The following is an 18,120-nucleotide window of genomic DNA, read 5'->3' as shown; positions in this document are numbered from 1 at the left end:
CGCTGAGCTAAATCCCCAGCCCTCTAATGCCTACAACTAAAGTGAAGAGAAATTCACTTTGGCTCATAGTTTGTAGAGGTTTCAGTCCACAGTCAGCTGGCTCCAAGGCAGGTGGCATGGCAGAGGGGCATCGCAGAGGAGAAACAGTGCATGGCATGGCTACAAGAAGCAGAGAGAAAGGCAGGGGAAGGAAGACGGAAAGAGGTAGACTCTTCCAGTCTACACCCCAGTAACTCACTCCTCCAACCAGGCTCCGCCTCCTAATGTCATGTTTAGCTGTAAACACATCAGTGGTCTAATCCACAAAGGAGCATCACGCTCTGTGATCCAGTCATCCTCCCCAAGCCCCATCTATCTCTCTGTGATCCAGTCATCCTCCCCAAGCCCCATCTATGCAACCAGCAGACTGTGGGGGGACCTCTAGATACAAACCATTGCATCAACTCAGGTTGACAATCACTGTTTTAGAGTAGAATTATTATATTTACCCATGACTCATACAATAAAAAATGCGGTTTGTCATGCTGTGTGCATGAGAGATAGCCTGATCTTAGAAATGTGTGGAGGTGAGTAAAGTTGATACCAGACAGTGGAAGCACTGTGTGATAAGTCATTGTTCAGGAGCCATGTAGAGGGGGGCCCTGGGTGCTGGGAAGAGGGGCTTGGAGGTGGGTCTGCATTCATCACTTCTCTTCTTCCTCCAGGCCCAGGCATTGCATTTGTGGTTTACCCAGAAGCCTTGACCAGGCTGCCCCTCTCTCCATTCTGGGCCATTATCTTTTTCCTGATGCTGCTCACTCTCGGGCTGGACACTATGGTGAGCCCCTTTCCATTCCAGCCTTGTCCCCCGCCCCTTCTGAAGATGCCTTCCTGGCCCTGGGCCCAACCTTCAGGGAGGCTTGGGAGTCCTGAGGTCTCTGCTGAGCAGGGTAGGGGTGCTGAGCTCCCAGCTGAGGCTGGGGACCTCCTTGCAGCTTTGGTGCTCATGTGATGGCACCATCTCTCTCCCTCTTCCCCTTCTCTGTTCTCAGTGCTATATTTTAGCTGGTGTACTTTTCCCCCTTGGCATCATTTTGCCACAGGAGCCAGAGAAGGAAGGATAATGTGAAGTCAATTTTAGGGAAATTGCTGTGGGGCTGAGACTATTGCTAATCATGCTGAATGCTCTCAGAGTTTAGTCTTTGGGTACAAAGAGGGCTTTTCCTCCAGTAGAAGTTCAAATGCAAAGTAACCTAAGGAAAGGAATTTACATCTCATGAATGCAAAATGAAGCTTAAAAGGTCCTGATGGATGCATCTGAGTGCATTCTCTGGGGGCCAGAAGCATGGTTTCTGAAGCTCACACCCTGCCTGAGTCTCCTGTATAGCCCTGCAGGTTGCACCCAAGAAAACAAAGCCACCCTCAGAACGGAACCTAACCCAGACATGGTACACCCTGCTGAGACTTGCAAAGAGCTTCCTGTGGGTCTTGTGAGTGGGACAGACTGACTCAGCCATGTCTTTTCTGGCCCTGCTGCAGTTTGCCACCATCGAGACCATAGTGACGTCCATCTCCGATGAGTTTCCCAAGTACCTGCGCACACACAAGCCAGTCTTCACACTGGGCTGCTGCATTTGTTTCTTCATCATGGGCTTTCCAATGATCACTCAGGTAAGGAGTGCTGGGCTCAGGCTGGGGAGCAGCTGGGCGAGAGGCTGCTGGTTACCTGTCCCTTTATCCTGAGCTCTCAGACCTTCTGAGCTCAGGCACACCACCACCACTTCCATTTCGGCAGCACCAGTTCATTAGGGATTTGGACCACAGAGGGAAATATGTCATCCTGGGAATGCTTCTAGCGTCCTGGTAATTGAGTTGTAGCCTTCTTCAGCCAACAAGACAGGTGTGTCCTACTTAAAGAAATGGGAAACACAGAACTCCAAATTTACCAGCTAGATGCATTCCCAAGCCATTACTCACTGTACATCAAACTACAGTCCCCAAGTCCTTTCTGTGTCTTAGTGAACAGAATGCTAACTGCTCAGTATATGTATTGCTATTGCTGTCTGCGTGACCTGGACCAAGTCAGTTCTGGGCTTAGTTTCTTCATCTATACCACGATCGATTCGAATGAGTTTCTAAGCTTTATCCATTGTAAGGATATTTAAGGAGTAAGGCAGAGAAACATTGGGATGCATGAGGAATGCCCAGAGATATCTAAAAGTTATATAAAAGGCAATCAGAGGCAGATATGGGGGAAAGGATCATTGTTGGCTTAAACAAAAAGCATTTTGGCTACTTTCACATATACATCTTCAGGTGCTGACCTTCGCTTTTGAAAAATAAGGCATTAAATCACTTTTTGAGTGCTTGTTCAATCAATTAACTCAGAGTGGGTTAAGGAACTGCTTTGCTCTCCTGGCAAGGTCTCCAGTTTACATGCGTGGCCAGGTGCAGGTTATTGCTTTGGAGAAGAGGGGAGACCCTTCGACTCCTGTCGGTACCCCACTTGCCTTATCATGGTGAAGTTTGGCTTTAGAAGCAGGAGGAGAGAACCTGGCTCTAGGGCCCTCTTGATGTTGCTCGTGTCTCTCTCTTCAGGGTGGAATTTACATGTTCCAGCTCGTCGACACGTATGCTGCCTCCTATGCCCTGGTCATCATTGCCATCTTCGAGCTGGTGGGGATCTCCTATGTGTATGGTAAGGCAGGTCACTGTACCTGCAGGCGAGGGAGAGCCCGGGGTCCCGAGACTTCCTGGCAAGCAGAATCCCCATAGCAACAAGACAGTGACAGGATTAAAATTGTACCACTGTGATCCAGATTTCATAGGGAGACCCAATGTGACTGATGGAAAAACTCTGAAGTCTCTAGGACATGCATTTGGTGTGATCTGGCAGGTGGCTAGAAGTCTATGGAGCTTGAAGTGTGGAGCAGCCTTGCAGCTGGTCCCTGGATGTCACAGGGAGAGTGCCCTCTTGGCTTGCGGTCCCTTAGAGAGCTGTACGTGAGTGTGAACCCTGGAGCTTGTGGTATAATATCTCAGCCTCCACTGTCTCAGGAATGAACTTCCGGGTTCCTTTACAGTTTACCCTCCCCCACCATTACCATAGCAACCTGCATCCCACAATCTCGAAGCTCTGATAAGAACAGCAGGCATGTTGAGCCATCAGATGTCATCTGTGGCCTGTGCATGAAGGTGTTTGTCCTTGAGGTCTAACAGGTCTCCTGGTCCTCGTGTGTGAGCCAGTCAGCACAAGGAAAGCCTGGTGACTCGGGGCACTGCTGGTTTCTTTTGTTGTTGCTGTTTTTGTGCCTGGAACTCTGCTGAGAACCTTTTCTAGACTCGGGCTCTCTAATGTAGATAAGGCCATGGTCTCAGATGTCAGGAGGGTGAGTGTTCCCAGTTCAGACTATCTAAACTGTATTTCAGACTCAAAAAGAGAGAGTTGTGTGCCCTAAGCTTAAAACAAAAGCTGGGTACCCCTTGGAGTGCAGGTTGAAAATACCCTCAAAATGCGCCATCTGAGTCCAAAGGAAGAACAGGCCGGGCCAGAGACGTCTGCAGAGCTCTGCCCTTTAAACTGGGAGCCCAGATGGACTTCCTTGTGTCCTTGATGTGAATATTGCTTTCAGTCTACTTGTTAGACTCCCAACAACTGCTCAAGGGCTGGCCTCTTGCCATCTCTGAAAACACAGTAAGATGGAGGAGAATGGGCAGACCTCAGGCCAAGAGAGGGAAATCTTTCATGTCAAACTGAGTACCCAGAGACAGGAAGATCCTGCTGTCACTTTTGGGTGTTGGTTGAAGGTGAAATTTTCTCGGCTTAGAGATCCCATCCCCACTGCAGGGAAAGTTTAGTTCCTGGCCAGAGGAGTGGGCTGGCATCCAGCTGTCCCAGTGGGATCTCAGTCCAAGCTGCCAATGCCTTTGGCTGATGAGACAGCCAGGGCCCTGCAGTGATGGTGTGATTGAAGATCTCATGGTGGAGGGAGGGGAAGCTCCAAAATGTTTTCTACTTGGCAGAGCAGCAAATGCCCAGTTATGCCTAGACAACAAAACTAAGGCAAGGGGGGCGGGGTACTCTGAGAATCTCCTTGGAAATTCAGCTCCTGGCAGGTCCTATGCATGTTGAGCTTACTGCATGGTCTGTGGGGAAACTCAGGAAAGGACTTTCTTTCCAGCATGGCCCGAGTACAGAGGGAACTACATTTACCTTCTGCTTTACCTGTCTCCTAGCTGCTACCCACCACAGTAATCACACTTGCATGTTCTGTTCTTATAAAACAGGCCTGTTTAGTGTGGTTTAAAAGTATCATTACAATGAAAACCTTTTAACCTTTCCATTTTTAGACTTTAAATACCTTTCTCCTCCCTGCCTCATATATACCTGGTGCTAGAGCTCTTGGTTTGGAAGGAATCAACAAATCCTGAGTACTTCAGCCACTGAGATTTGCTAAATTTACTGGGGACAGGAAACCCTAGGGTCCCCAAAGGGGGTGGTATTAGGCCAGCTGTGCCAATCCTAGCCCCAGCAGGCTGGACTCATCCAGGTAGAATGTCAAGAAGTAAATCTCAGAAAGAAGCAGTAGGATTAACTAACATAGTTGTTAGCAGTGAAGAAAAGAGCCTGCACAAATTGTGAATCGATTCCTGAGAACAGAACTGTCTTTAGGTCCCAAACCAGCGAAAGGTTCATGTACGGCACTTGAGTATGAATCTTTGCAAAGAATGGAAACAAACCTGACTGGTTCAGTGTACTGCCTCCCTGGTTTCAGATTAAAGAAATAAGCATGCGAGTTGTAGGGATTTGTGTTTTCTACTTATTCCTAATAATCTCTAGACTACTCGAATGCCAGACTACTTCTAGCATCTGATATATGGTGGGTGCAACTTTCAAGTATTTTTATTTTAAAGCTAGTAAAATCCAACAAAGCAAAACAGAGCAAAGCTCATCAAAACAAAGCAGTTAACTTGGTACAGAACTTCAACGCAGGATACTAGGAAACAACAATAGCTAGCAGCTGTCTTACCTTCACTATAGTTGTCTATTCCATCAGGTATAGCAAAATCAAACCAAAACCAAAGCAGAATAAAACCAATCAAAACAGAACAAAATAATCAGAACAAAGCAAAAACAGTGAGAACAATATTGCACTTCAAAGACAAGATAGAAGGAAATCCCTCATTTTTGCTGTATTGCATACTGTCATCCTCCCAAGAGATGCTCAGACCACTGGCCCCAGGCCTGCAAAATCAATCAAACAACACAAGTGTTTATTTGCTTTATGTACCTTAGTTGCTATCAATTCAGCCTGTCCTTTGAACCCGATGGTTGCTAGACGTAGGAGGGTGTTTGATTCCCCCTGGTAGGCTCATGGGAAGCACTATCTGACTTTTCCTGGAACCCACTCAGATTGCACAGCTTTCCAGGAAGGCTAGCTGGCTGGCTTCTGGTTGGGTCCTCCCCGGTTTTCAAGTATTATGGTGAGACTGAAATAGCCAGTTAAGGTTCTCAGGCCAGCTCAACTCAAAGACCTATCAGCAGCCAGTTTCAGGTTTTAAGTGGGGTTCTCCAAGTATGCACAGCGGTGATCCTCGTCATTGACTTTTACCAAAGTTGAATCACTTTTCAAGAATGATCTTCATTTTCCTGGGGACCAGCACATGGATTTCCTAACTAGGGGAGGATGTGGTGGAACAGCCGGGCCCCGGAGCCTAGTTTTTCCTCCTGCTTGAGCTCCATTTGCACCGATGTTTTTCGAAATGGCCCTGCATGCACCTCCCACTTCTGGCTGTTCAGTTCTCAAACTCCATTTGCCAGGGCTCAGTAAACATCAATATGGAGAGGCTTCAGTCCACTGATAACTCATGCAGGTAAATACGTGAGAGTGAAGGGAAAGGGATGTACTAAGTGCTTACTGTCTGCTCCGTGTGCTCCTACTAACAGCAGAGAAGAGAAGGATAATTTCTCAAGGCCATGGAGATGGCCTGCCAGCTACCAAAGAAGGGAAAATGTACTTAAGGTACGGAGGAGAAGGTCAGTGGTAAGTGTGACTCCCTGGCTGGTGCTGCCCAGAGCTAGAGCAGGGCCTGTGGAGCCAGGAAAAGCATGAGAAGCTGGCATCTCAGAGATGAGTAACATAAAAGGAATTAACATGGAGGCTTAGGGCTGCTTAGGCTCAATTCCTAACCAGGCGGGCAAAACCAAGCTACCGAAGAAGGCTTTGGGTCTCAGGAATGGGATCTCACGTTAGCCACGAAAGAATAAATTTGGGGATTTACTTGCATACAGGTATGCACAGGACTGAGATGTTATTTGTGGAACATAATATAAAATAAAAATGTGATGTCTCCTGTTAAAAACTACAGTTTCACAGGAAGTGGCAGGAGATCATTAAATCAGGAGTAGTGTCCTTCTGAGTAGGACCCCCCAGTCTCATCCCAAGCAGCCCCCCACCCAGGAGTCTGTCCAGACCAAGGGCAAGCTGTGGGTTCCAGAGGCAGAAGCCCCAGAGCTGCATGGGGAGGCGACAGGTCAGCTGAAGCAAGGCATGGCTTCCCAGTTCTGGACGGTGGCTGTGTGTGGCAGGTATGGGGACTGATTTCCTCGTCTCACCTCTGTTTGCTGAGTGTAGCATAGCAGCTGTGAGTTCACCGCCTTCTTCCAGCACCCCTCACCCCGTTTTTCTGCCTTTGAGACCTGACCACTTGCTGTCTTATACTCCAGACTCAAGGCCACGCAGCACACAGATCTCTCCGAGGTGCTCACGGCTCCCTAAACAGCTTGTTTGTTATAAATTAGGCCTTGAGGGCGAGATGGACCTGGATTAGGCGAACACACAAAGCAGGCAGGGGACATCCTCTAAACAAAGGCCTAAGTGAAGACAGCAGTTAGATGTACTAGAGAGTCTGGTGGCAGGGGGCTGGACCAGAGGGTTCTAGAACAAGGCAGAGGCCGGAGACATTGGCAGTTTACTTCAACAGCAAGCACAAGGGAGGAGGGTCGCCCAGTGGCTCCCGGCTGTGCCCCTGGGCCACATCTGCAGGGCCAGCCTTCAAATGGCTGAACAGAGAGGAATCATGGGGCCGGCAGCTGTCTGAGGCAGAGATCAGGGTCCATACCGACTGTGGGAAGGTAACATTCAGGGTCTGAAATGGCCCCAGGGCCCAGACCTTCTGCTCTCAGCCCCAACACCTGCAGATCTGCACCAAGGAGCCTCCTGCTGCACACTGAGCTAGTTGTTATTCTCGGGTGTGACTCCCACCCTGTGATATCAGTGTCCCCAGTCAAGAACCTGTCACCATCTCTTGCAGGTGGTTTAGTGGAGAGGAAGAATGGGCAACAGGATTGATAACTAACAACAGAAGTTTCTAGAATCTTCCTCTCTCTATATGTCTGTGTCTATTTCTCTCCCTCCTTCCCTTGCAGAGCTGAGCTCTTCTTTCAGAGTTTTGGTGTGATTTTGAAGGCCTCGACTTTGGCCTCTGTTTCTTTTGGTTCTCTACCCTTACACACGAATGGGATGTACTCTCCGGAAGTCACTGACCTCAAAGTGCTTGATAAAACACTAAAGGGAGCAAAAGGCCAGCCCAAGGGTGGTAAAGGTCACTGCTCAAAGCACCCACTTCTTACCTGTCCACCCACAGAAGCAAGCGGGAGTCTCTGCCCCTGAGCAGATCCTAAGAGCTCATTTGGTGCAGGCTTCTCAAAAAACCAGCACAGCTCAGTGAGGGAAAAGGCCTTGGCAGAGTTCATGCAGTGGGTCACAGGCAGTGACTGGGGTCAGTTCTTGAATCCTAGCTCCTGGCTGATGGCTTTGCCTGTGCACCACAATCAGACTCACCTTTAACTGGTGCGAGAAACAGTGGGTGGTGAGAAATTGCAGAATGGCTTGAGTAAAGCTGCTTTTGGGCTCCCTGAACTCCCCTTGGTCAGGCTGTTGTCCTGCATGCTGTGTGGGCTGTGCCCTGCGATGGCTTCTGCCCGGGAACCCAGAGATTCAGTGACCAAGGCTCCCCAATGTTCTGGTCTGAGCTCAGCAAGATGTAGAAGCAAATCCAAGGAACTGAGTACCATTAGTGACTCCAGCATCATGATTTTGATGCTGGTGGCCAGAACTGATGCTTCTTGTTAAAATTGTAAACCTACTTGTTTTATTGGATACTAACAAGTTATAATTGTGTGTATTTATGGGGTACAACGTGGTACAATTATATTTGCAGCAATGCAGAATGACGAACTCAAGTTGACTGATGAATCCGTCACCTCAGATACTTATCATTTTCTTTCTAACCTTGTACCCTTTAGTCAATGTCACCCCATTACCCCGCCCCTTAACCTGTGGCTACGATCCTTCTGCTCTCTGCTCCTGTGAGTTCTGTGTTTAAAGATCTCACACATCAGTGAGCTTATGTGGTGTTTGTCTTTCTCTGCTTATTTCACGTAGCATAACATCCTCCAGGTCCACTCAAGTGGCTGCCTATGACATGATTTCCCACTTTTTAAGGGCTAAATGCTATCGCACACCTGTGTGTATATCTACATATATCACATTTCCTTTTTTCAGTCATCAGTCAGGAAGTTCAGGTTTATGTGAATCATGCTGCATTGAACATGGGAGTGTAGGTGTCTCTCTTACATTAGGGTGTCAAATCCCTTCACAGTACCCCAGGAGTTGGGGTGCTTGATCATTTATTGAGGAGCCTCCAGAAGGTTTTCCACAATGGCTATGAGGGCACCAGGGCTTCCTTTTCCCACCAGAGCCCACACCTTGAATGCACAGCTGGACGAGTTTGGCATTATGGATCCCACATTTCTGAGATGACCACACTTTTAACAGGCTCGTGAAGGAATGGAGGAAACCACTGAACCCTAAACCATTCCTCAGTGGCTTTTCCCATTGAAGGGTGGTTTGAAAACCTTCCTGAACCAAGAGTGTGTGACTATGTGGGTTCAGGCAATAATGATCTGTGTATTTTATTTAAGTGACGCTGCCTGGTGACTGAGAAGGCAGCTGTCCTTTGTTGAAATAAAGTGGCTGATGGCCACTTGAAATGTATTCTGGTTTTTGCCCCTCAAATCATCTTATGCAAAGCAGAGTTAAATGAATTCCCTGAGAAAGTGTTCTTGGGAGGATGGGGACAGAAAACCAACATACAGTGATTCTTGCTCAAAATCCTGAGGCTTTCCTAAGACCCTCTATTTATCAAGCACAGTCTCAGTTGGTTGTGTCAGACTATTCCCCAAGCACATGAGGCCAGCTCAGAAAACAGACACGTACACGGACATGCCAGGCCATGGCAGTGCAGAGACCCCTGCACTGGCACTGAGCTCTTTGTGTGTCACCGTGGGCTGACATTTTTCTACTTATTGCAGAGAGTATTTAGTATCTATTTAAATGTTCAGTTTGCCCTAATCGTCCTTGTTATAACCTAAGGCCCCCTAACTATCGCGCAGTAAGGTCTGTTCTGTATAAGCCCACCTGCTGCTTCCCCTCCCCTTCTCCCTTCAAATCTAACTAGGTTAAGTTTTAACTTCCTAAAGGCCATAAAACAAAGGCCTGAGGTAATAGCTCCTGACAACCGGGTCTTCCCTACCTGGTAGCCCCGGCACAAATTGTGTTAATTGCATTAGGTTGTATTAGATTGTACATTCTTCACAAAAATAGCTTCGTTTGTATCATAGCAATACCTGTAACTTGGCCTTACTGTAAATGTGTTTTCCTTTCCCTCTGGGCAAAGGATTGATATGTTAATCAATGCTCTTCTCTATAAAGAATTGTAAAATCTTACCTAATTGATATGTTAACCATTGTTGCCCTCTACAAATAGAACAGTTGTGGTGCTCAAGTAGGGTAACTAAGGTTGTTAATTGCTATTAGGCTTCTCTATTCTTTGCTAAGAAAAACAAGATTTCTTACTATCTAAATTTGCTAGTATGCAGGGACACTTGCAATTGCCGTTCTGCTTTGTAGTGCGTCACACCCCCATCCCCCTCCTTACACTGTGTGACCAGCAGCTGTTTGTGGATTTACAAGATAAAAAGTCCTGACTTTTAGCTGTGAGGCACGCAGTCTCCAAATTGGCTCCTGGAGACTTGTCACCAGGCCTGGATTTTACCTAATAAAGCCTTTGCTTCCCAAATTTTAATTTCTTGCTTCCTTGGATTTTATACCGGGGTCCGAGTTATCACAGTCCTGGCAAAAGGTCACTGCCTGATGATTCTCCGCATAGTAGAGGTCACATCCACAGCAGGCTGGGGACGTCCCCACCCAATGGCGCTTGAATGAGGGGCTCTAGTGCCTGCCCCTCCTCCCCTGGGAGCCCTGCGCCTCACTCTTACTCTCTGCTTCTTTACTCACAGGCTTGCAAAGATTCTGTGAAGACATAGAGATGATGATTGGATTCCAGCCCAACATTTTCTGGAAAGTCTGCTGGGCGTTTGTGACCCCGACCATCCTAACAGTAAGGACTGCGTGCTTTCTCATGAGGCTAAAGCCTTGCGTGCGTATGTGATAATTACATTCCAAGATGCGTGTGCCACTGTGTGATCCTGGGCAGCTGGTGGGAGGAAACTGAAATTTAGAGAGGTGAAGTGATTTGCCTAAAGGGACCCAGCTGGTCTGGTGCATGGGGCTTTGCAGCACCCCTTGGAGTGTCCCCATTATATGGATCTGCCTTGTGATCAGATTGCAAGTAGCAATAACAGCCAGTACGAGTCACACACTAATGTCTTCCAGGCTCTACTCAAGGGGCCTCATCTATCTCCTTTGGTAGCTCTGTCTTAGTCACTTTCCTGTCAATTGGGGTGCAATACCTGACACCCACAATTTAAAAGAAGCAAGATTTATTTGGCCCATGGTTTTTAGAGAATTCGCTCTGTAGTCAGCAGGCTCCAGGGCAAGAAGTACAGTGAAAGGGTCTGGTGGAGGACAGCTGCTTCCATCATGGTGGCCAGGAAGCACAAAGAGAAGGGAGGAGCTGGGAAGGGGAGCTGTACCCTTCCAGTTCATGGCCCCCAGTGGTCGCCTCTTCCAGCTGGACTCCACCTCCTGATTGCAAGTCAGCTCTGAACTCTTTTTTTAAGAAAACAATTTATTTATTGGGAAGCTCTGAATTCTTTTTTGGGGGGTGCCAGGGATTGAGCTCATGATCTCAGGCTTGCCAGGCAGGCACTTATGCCACTGAACTAAATCCCTAGGCCCTGGGAAACTCTGAGTTCTTCAGTGGATGAATCCACTGATGAGTACAGTACCCCATGACCCAATCACCTTCTGAAAGCCCCATCTCAGAACATATGGGGACTGGGGTGGGGGACATTCTGATCTAAAATATTCCACGCTATGTGGGGCAGGCACTGTAATTATCTCCACACTGCAGATGAGGAAACCAAAGCCCAGAGGGTCTGTGACTGCCCCGCATTGTCCACTTCACAGTTAGCAGCAGCCTGGATCTGAACCCAGGTGAGGAGGCTCCAGAGCGCGTGTCCCCAGCTCTACAACTAAGCCAGCGTTCATCACAGGGTTGCTGTTCATTTTTCTTGGTTTTTAGGACTGTTTTGGCATCCTCCAGTGTGAAGGGAACAGTTTGGGAGCCTCTGCAATTCATCTTTTCAAAGATCAGAGCCTTTCATGTGTCAGCAAACCTGGGTGGGGACTTACATTCACATTCCCATCTTGCCACTTTAGTGACTTGCCGTAAGCTGTGTTTTTCTTTGCTCTGCTCTTCAAACACAACATTAATGCAGAGCTTGCTTTCCCCGCCTTCTTAGCTCACCTGCCTCTTTCCTACCATTGGACTTAAGGGGATGATGTTGTCAAATCCCAAGGAAGTTGCCACCTCCGATTAGCTCAGTAGGTGGCAGTAGAAACCAGATTAAGATCTTCCGTTTTAGTATAGGACGCATACTTCGCTCAAGAAATAAAATATTAAAACAAGTGCAAGATAGAGTGGATGAATACACAAGTGCAAGGAAAATCCTTCCTTCCTTCTTTCTTTCCTTTCTTTCTGTCACAGAGTGAGTTCTAATCCAACCATCCTAAATTTGTCCTGGAAAGCTAAAGGTGACAAGAGAGCCACCCAGGACCTGTCCCTGTCTGCAAGGATGCAGACCTAATACCCTACAGCCCCCGCTAGTTTCCTGGATGATGTCCTTTCCACTCGTCTTCTCAGCTGACTGCCTGCAAATGTGTGCATGTGTGTGTGCATGTGTGTGTGCATGCGTGCGTGGCTCAGTTCCCAGGAGGCGGCCGATGCAGGGTCAGCTCTCTCTGAAATTCAGTTTCTTCATTTGGAAAATTCCATTTCACGGCAGATGTGGGTAGAAGAAGAGGTAACGGAGATGACAGTGTCGGACTCATCAGAGGGGCCTGGGCACATGGCTGCTAAGTGATTGAATCCTTCATGTCACCGTCCTGACGCCTGTGTTTCTCTTTTATCCCAGTTTATCCTGTGCTTCAGCTTTTACCAGTGGGAACCCATGACCTACGGCTCTTACCGCTACCCTACGTGGTCCATGGTGCTGGGGTGGCTCATGCTGGCCTGTTCTGTGATCTGGATCCCAATTATGTTTGTGATAAAAATGCACCTGGCCCCTGGCAGATTTATCGAGGTAATTCTCCTCCTCCCTGTCCCTTGCCAACCTCTCCCAAGGGAGAGTCCCTAAAAGCTCTTTGATTACAAAACAAAAGGTGCAGTGACTTATTCAGGAGGGAGACCTGGGGATGAAGTGCTTAAGGTTGCCACCGTTTCTATTACACCCATTTTATTATGTGTTATTCTTCTAATGGAGGGGCTCAGCCAGTGTAGGGGCTGAGCTGTTACTGTGCTCTTCCTCAGTGTGGTGACAGCTCAGGGAACGAATGATCAGTGCCTGCTCCTTCCTGGGCTTGCTCCTCCTCCCCCCAGCCACACTTTAGATCCCAGGTCTCATTGTTAACTGCACATCAGCTTCTCCTCTCCTGATGTGCTCCTCTCAGCCTCCTTCCACCCAAACATCTGTCACCATTAAACTTAAAATCACTGCCTGTCCTCCTGTCCTTGTCTTAGGAATGACTGAGGGGTCCTATCTGATTCTTTTTTTGTTTTGTTTTTTTGTCTTTTTCCTTTTTATCAGTACCAGGGATCAAACTCACGACTGCCTGCTTGCAAGGCAGGCGCTTATGCCCCTGAGCTAAATCCCCAGCCCCTCCTATCTGATTCTTGCCACTAGCAAAACTTAAGGAGAGCTCTAGCAGTCACTGAAATGAGGCAGGAGTGCTTTTCTTAATCCCTTGCTGACCCATTTCCCATCTGTGATGCAAAGAGTCCCCACTGTCACTCCAGAGTGGATGGAAAGGAGGCTGCCCCTTGTTGAACCAGCTGTGAAGCATGGTCAGGCTTTTGTTACTTATGCAAAGTCGCATGCTTAGGGCTGCTAGGAATCCATCCTCCCTGCCTCAGTCTTGAAGATCCAGGGGTATTTTGGACTGGACCAGGGCTACTTAGATTTTGGTTCAGGACCCACTTATGAGGTTACTGGAAATACAAGCCATTGTGCACCATGCACTGAACCAGACTATGGAGGAAATGGACCCCTGGCAGGACCTGTAGGTGACCAAGCTGCACGCTTCCATTGGAGAAGTCCTGGACTAGATCGAGGTGAAGAGACATCTGTCAGCAGAGTGCAGAGAACAGCCATGGGGGTGTTGCTCTCGGTATCCACACTGATAAAAGGCAGAGGCATAGGAGGGGAAGCAGGATGGGAACAAGGAGCACGAAGCAAAGGTCTGCAGGTGGCCTGCAGCTTCTGGTGGAGTCAGGTTTAGTCAAGGGAAGGCACAGGCACCTTCTTGTGGAAGAGTCTCATTCCAGTTTGCATCCTCAGGAAATCCTGCTCGTCATCCCTTCAAGATAAAGTGGCACCATTTCCCCCCAGAGAGGGCTCATGCCTGCCCGGATTAACCTCCCCACAATGATAGCCAGAAATCCCTTAAAACAAAACCCAGTTTCAGCGACTGCTACTGTTTGTCTTAGGCTAAATTCTCTAAACCAATGAGTCCGCCCTATAAATTTATTATGGTTGATTTGGGACACAAAGGTTGTAAAATGATGATTAAGGGAAGATTAAATGAACAGCTGTAAGAACCAGCTTCTCTCTAATAGATAATAAACATATAATCACCTCCTTTTATATCGCCAGAAATGTTTTCTTTCTTTTTTCTAGAAAATGGTCCAGACAAATTATGTTTTCCATAAGAATTTCAGTGGAAGCAGCAGAGACTTGCCCATTATTTTTAGCTTGCCTGTAAGAACACACACTACTGAGCCGAGCCAGGAGCATATTTTTGCCAGTAGATCATTAAAACCTTCACTAGTGCTTAGCAGTGTGTCTTTGTGGGGTTTTTTTTTTTTTTTTTTGGTCATTTATACACTTTTGGAAAATGTGCGAAGACAAATCCAATGATTGTGATGTAGCAATCTGCTGGTGAGACCACAGAGCAGAAGTAATTGAGCACAGGTCTTTCGCAGACTGTGGCTCACAGATTCCCATCATTTGGAAGGAGAAAGGTATAATTAAATGTGGGCCCTTTGTCCTTTATTAATTTTGTGCAATACAAACGTGCAACCATTGTAATATTGCTTGCAGGGGGATATAAACAGTGTCAGGTGAACCATGCTGGGTATCTCTTTATTATGCCTGGGCTGGCTCATTAAAGGCACTAATCTTCCTAACCACCTCTCTTGGGCCCAAGCAGGGGTTGTGGCAAATGTGGTCCGTCTTAAGCAGTTTGGGCACAAGTGCACGGTCCCCAGGGGTGGTTGTGGTGGAGGTGTGTGTTGCTTTCTGTAACCATGCGTGTCTTTGTGTTCTTTGCAGAGGCTAAAGTTGGTGTGCTCACCGCAGCCAGACTGGGGTCCATTCTTAGCTCAACACCGCGGGGAGCGCTACAAGAACATGATCGATCCTCTGGGAACCTCTTCCCTGGGTCTCAAACTGCCAGTCAAGGATTTGGAACTGGGTACCCAGTGCTAGCCCAGCATGTGGAATGGTCCAGACTTTAATCTGTTTGTCCTCTCTGCTTCCTCCTTTTGCCCAGGTTCCCTCTCATTCCCCTTCCTCCCATATCTTCACTCACAACCATGCATGGGTGTGGTAGCAAAGTAGGACCTGGTGCCACATGCTGTAGTGACAGCCACAGGGACCACTTGAAGTGCTGTTCGTTTGTGTCCCTGGTGTCAGTTTCCGAAAGCGGTGGTCTCCTGAGCACAATGTCCTCCCCTGGCCCTCAGTTAGCCCTAGGAGGGGTAGATGGCTTGGTTTCCAGAAGTGTTTCATCCCTGGGGTGGCAGGCATAGAAGAGCAGAGTTTCAAGACTGTTAATTTGGACTTACCAGCATTGCAAATCTGAGCTGCAATATGCAGGGATTTCATTCAGGCTCCCAGAGTTCAGAACAGGGTCCATTTAGAGGGACGGCAGTGGCCGGAAATTGTTTTATGTATAGGGCAAAGCCGATGGACTTGGACACTACTGAGGCTGGTGAGTTCCTATTTCCAGCTGTCATCACATCTGTTTCCTCACTTGGAGCAAGGGTACCCCAAACTCAGACGCTCTGCTCCTGCTCCCTGTGGGGCAGGTAAAGTGTCCATTCTTCGCCCTCAGTCATCTTTTCTTTCTGTAATCGCATTGTGACATCTTCTGGTCATTTTTTCTCCTCCCACACAAGAAGCCATCCTATGATTTGTGCCTAATTTTGTATGTTCACAGTAGAGCTCCTCTACGGTTTTTGTGTAACATTTAGTGTTGTGATTCAGTGCCACAATCCTTGGTTTCTTCTCCTTTAAGTGTCTTTGTATAAGCTGTTGACACCTTGTCTTTCAACCTCTGGGACAACAAGATTTACCCTGGTTCTGACTATATATTATATATGTAAGACACAGACTCTTCGAAGACCATTTCTCAATTTATACTCAACTTTTTCATTACCATAAATGCCAATTGTGGTCATAGAGAATTCAAAGACATGAAGAATTTAATGGAAGGAACCATAATATTCACTGCACTGTAGCACATCTTAGGTCACCGTGTTTACAGAAATTTCAGATAGATACAGCTTAGGTGAGTAGAGAGTGATACAGATAAGACTATAGCTTTTAAGACTACACTTAGCCAATTCAGTTGTAAGAGTTTCCTATTCACAGCGTTCACTGTAACTACGCTCCAATGAGAGCGAGTCACATGTCTGCTGAGATTGGAGAAGCCGTAACCTTTCTTACCTTGTTGTATTCTGAAGATGCATATATGAAATTTTAAAAATGTGATATGTGCTTATGTAGTGTGTACTCATAGTGGTGTTTTCTGTCCTTATAAATATCTTAGGAATCACTATAGAGACGGTGAGTTTAGAACAATGTAGTCTGGGCCTTTTTCTTTTCTTGCAGTATTAATATCTAAACTTAAAATTGTTTCCTTTAGGGGAGACCATTTTAATAATTTTCTTATTCATATGTCTTCACATTCCAGGTCTCAGGCAAAGTTTTAAGTTCAAATCTACTATATTGATGTGACATTTTCATCTTGCTCAATAGTGATGAAACCCAACAACAGGCTTTGGTGTTAACATTTTAAAAAGATGACTTCCTTTGTACTGAAGTATCTGAACTATTTTTCTGAGTGCTTCCTTTTTTTAGGGCAAAGAGCATCAGCATTTGCCAGCAAGACTGTGACTGTCCAGAGTAGCTTGTGAAAGGTGTTGGGGAAAGAAACACAGATGGGTCTAACTGTGGGTTTTCCCATCTCCCATCTCCCATCTGCAGTATGTCCGTCCTTTCTCTTCCCGTCCTTCTCCTTTACACCCCACAGCTGGACCTCCCTGACTTTCAGAAACACTGAATCTCCAGCTTTTCCTAAACTGACTTTCAGGAAGTTGAGGAATGGCCTTGCCTGTCCAGTAGTTGCTATCATGACCTGTCTGTCATCAAATTTCCCCAAGAAAGCCATATTGATGAGAGGCCTCCGTTCCCATACAAGATGTCACAGATGATACCAAAATTTAGCTTCCACAATTGATGCCTGGAAGAGAAGTGGGGAGAGATAAAAAAGCTTTTCAATCTGAAGGTGGAAGCAAATATGCTAAATTAATTAGCATTCTCTCTTGGGATTGGTGTTTTGATGTTAGGATGAATGGGTTTCCTTCCGCTATTTGGCTGAAACTGAGTTTGATCCTAGACACCAACCGTATTTCTCATATTTCTGCTAATTATTACTCTTGTGACTAAAGGGAGGGAGAACCCCATGGATCCTGCTATTTGCAAACAGAAAGCTCACTCAGTTGTGAGAATGGAGAACACCTTGTTCAGCAGTGTTTGGGGGTAGTTATACAGGAATTGTGTTACTAAGATTTGTCCAGCAAAACCCAGTAGCTGTGTGCTCAGCAACTGAGGTTCCCTGCCAGTCTCTGTTCCCACAATTTCCCAATTTCACACATAGTTTACTTAAAGACTCTTGCTCAGGTGAGTGGTTCTGAGCTTACTTGGAAATGGTTAGCTTTTAGACTTTAGATTTTAGATTTTGGATTTCGTCAGTTTTTACAGTCCTGTTGGGTTTGAGGCTTTCTCTGACAGGATGTTGTCAGTGTTCTAGGTGTGTCCCATTGTGTGTCTATAGCTTTAAGCTTCCCATGGACTTGGCTGAGATGCTCATATCTGAGATGGATATGACTGGACGGCTGGCTCCGATGCTATTAACATGCACCATCAACTGGAAGGGGGAAAACTGAGTAAAAATAGAATGAAAAGCACAGATATAACCCTGCACCTCAGGGCTGCCCTTCAAACTGGGGAAAACTGAGCTGCTTAGGAAAGACTTTCAGCTGGTCACTGTGCAGACCAGTTGGGACATTTTTCAGTTGTGAAATTATCTCCTAACACCAAGAGATGTCAGAAACCCATTCAGAGAAAAACAAGCCATATTGAAAAACAGCAACCCTCTAATTTCCTTAAAAGACAAAAAAAATGTATATTTCTTAACTATTGTTGTTAAAGCTTCTTATGCAAATATTTGTCTTGTGTATTAGTAACTTTTAATCTTTGTGTCGTGTGCTATTTGCCATACGCAAATGTGTCTTTAGTAATTGTTTTTTCCCCAATATATTTATTTATTG

At 46.7% G+C, this 18,120-nt stretch overlaps 1 protein-coding gene across 1 annotated transcript in view; it reads left to right on the top strand.

Moving 5' to 3' along the window:
- Slc6a5 (solute carrier family 6 member 5) overlaps positions 1 to 17,009 on the top strand; it is a 53,637-nt gene extending 36,628 nt beyond the window's left edge. Inside the window, exons 10-15 of the mRNA XM_063256798.1 lie at positions 705 to 817; positions 1,519 to 1,650; positions 2,578 to 2,677; positions 10,343 to 10,443; positions 12,422 to 12,589; positions 14,837 to 17,009. Coding sequence (XP_063112868.1) covers positions 705 to 817; positions 1,519 to 1,650; positions 2,578 to 2,677; positions 10,343 to 10,443; positions 12,422 to 12,589; positions 14,837 to 14,992 — 770 coding nt within the window. The 3' untranslated portion in view covers positions 14,993 to 17,009. The remainder of the gene's footprint in view (positions 1 to 704; positions 818 to 1,518; positions 1,651 to 2,577; positions 2,678 to 10,342; positions 10,444 to 12,421; positions 12,590 to 14,836) is intronic.
- Positions 17,010 to 18,120: the final 1,111 nt, after the last annotated feature.

This window comes from Cavia porcellus, unplaced genomic scaffold, assembly GCF_034190915.1.
Source record: "Cavia porcellus strain 051 isolate PalLab524CR breed Dunkin Hartley unplaced genomic scaffold, mCavPor4.1 scaffold_9, whole genome shotgun sequence".
NCBI lineage: Eukaryota > Metazoa > Chordata > Mammalia > Rodentia > Caviidae > Cavia > Cavia porcellus.
The sequence above is the reverse complement of the archived record's forward strand: the minus strand, read 5'-3'. Positions and strand labels throughout refer to the sequence as shown.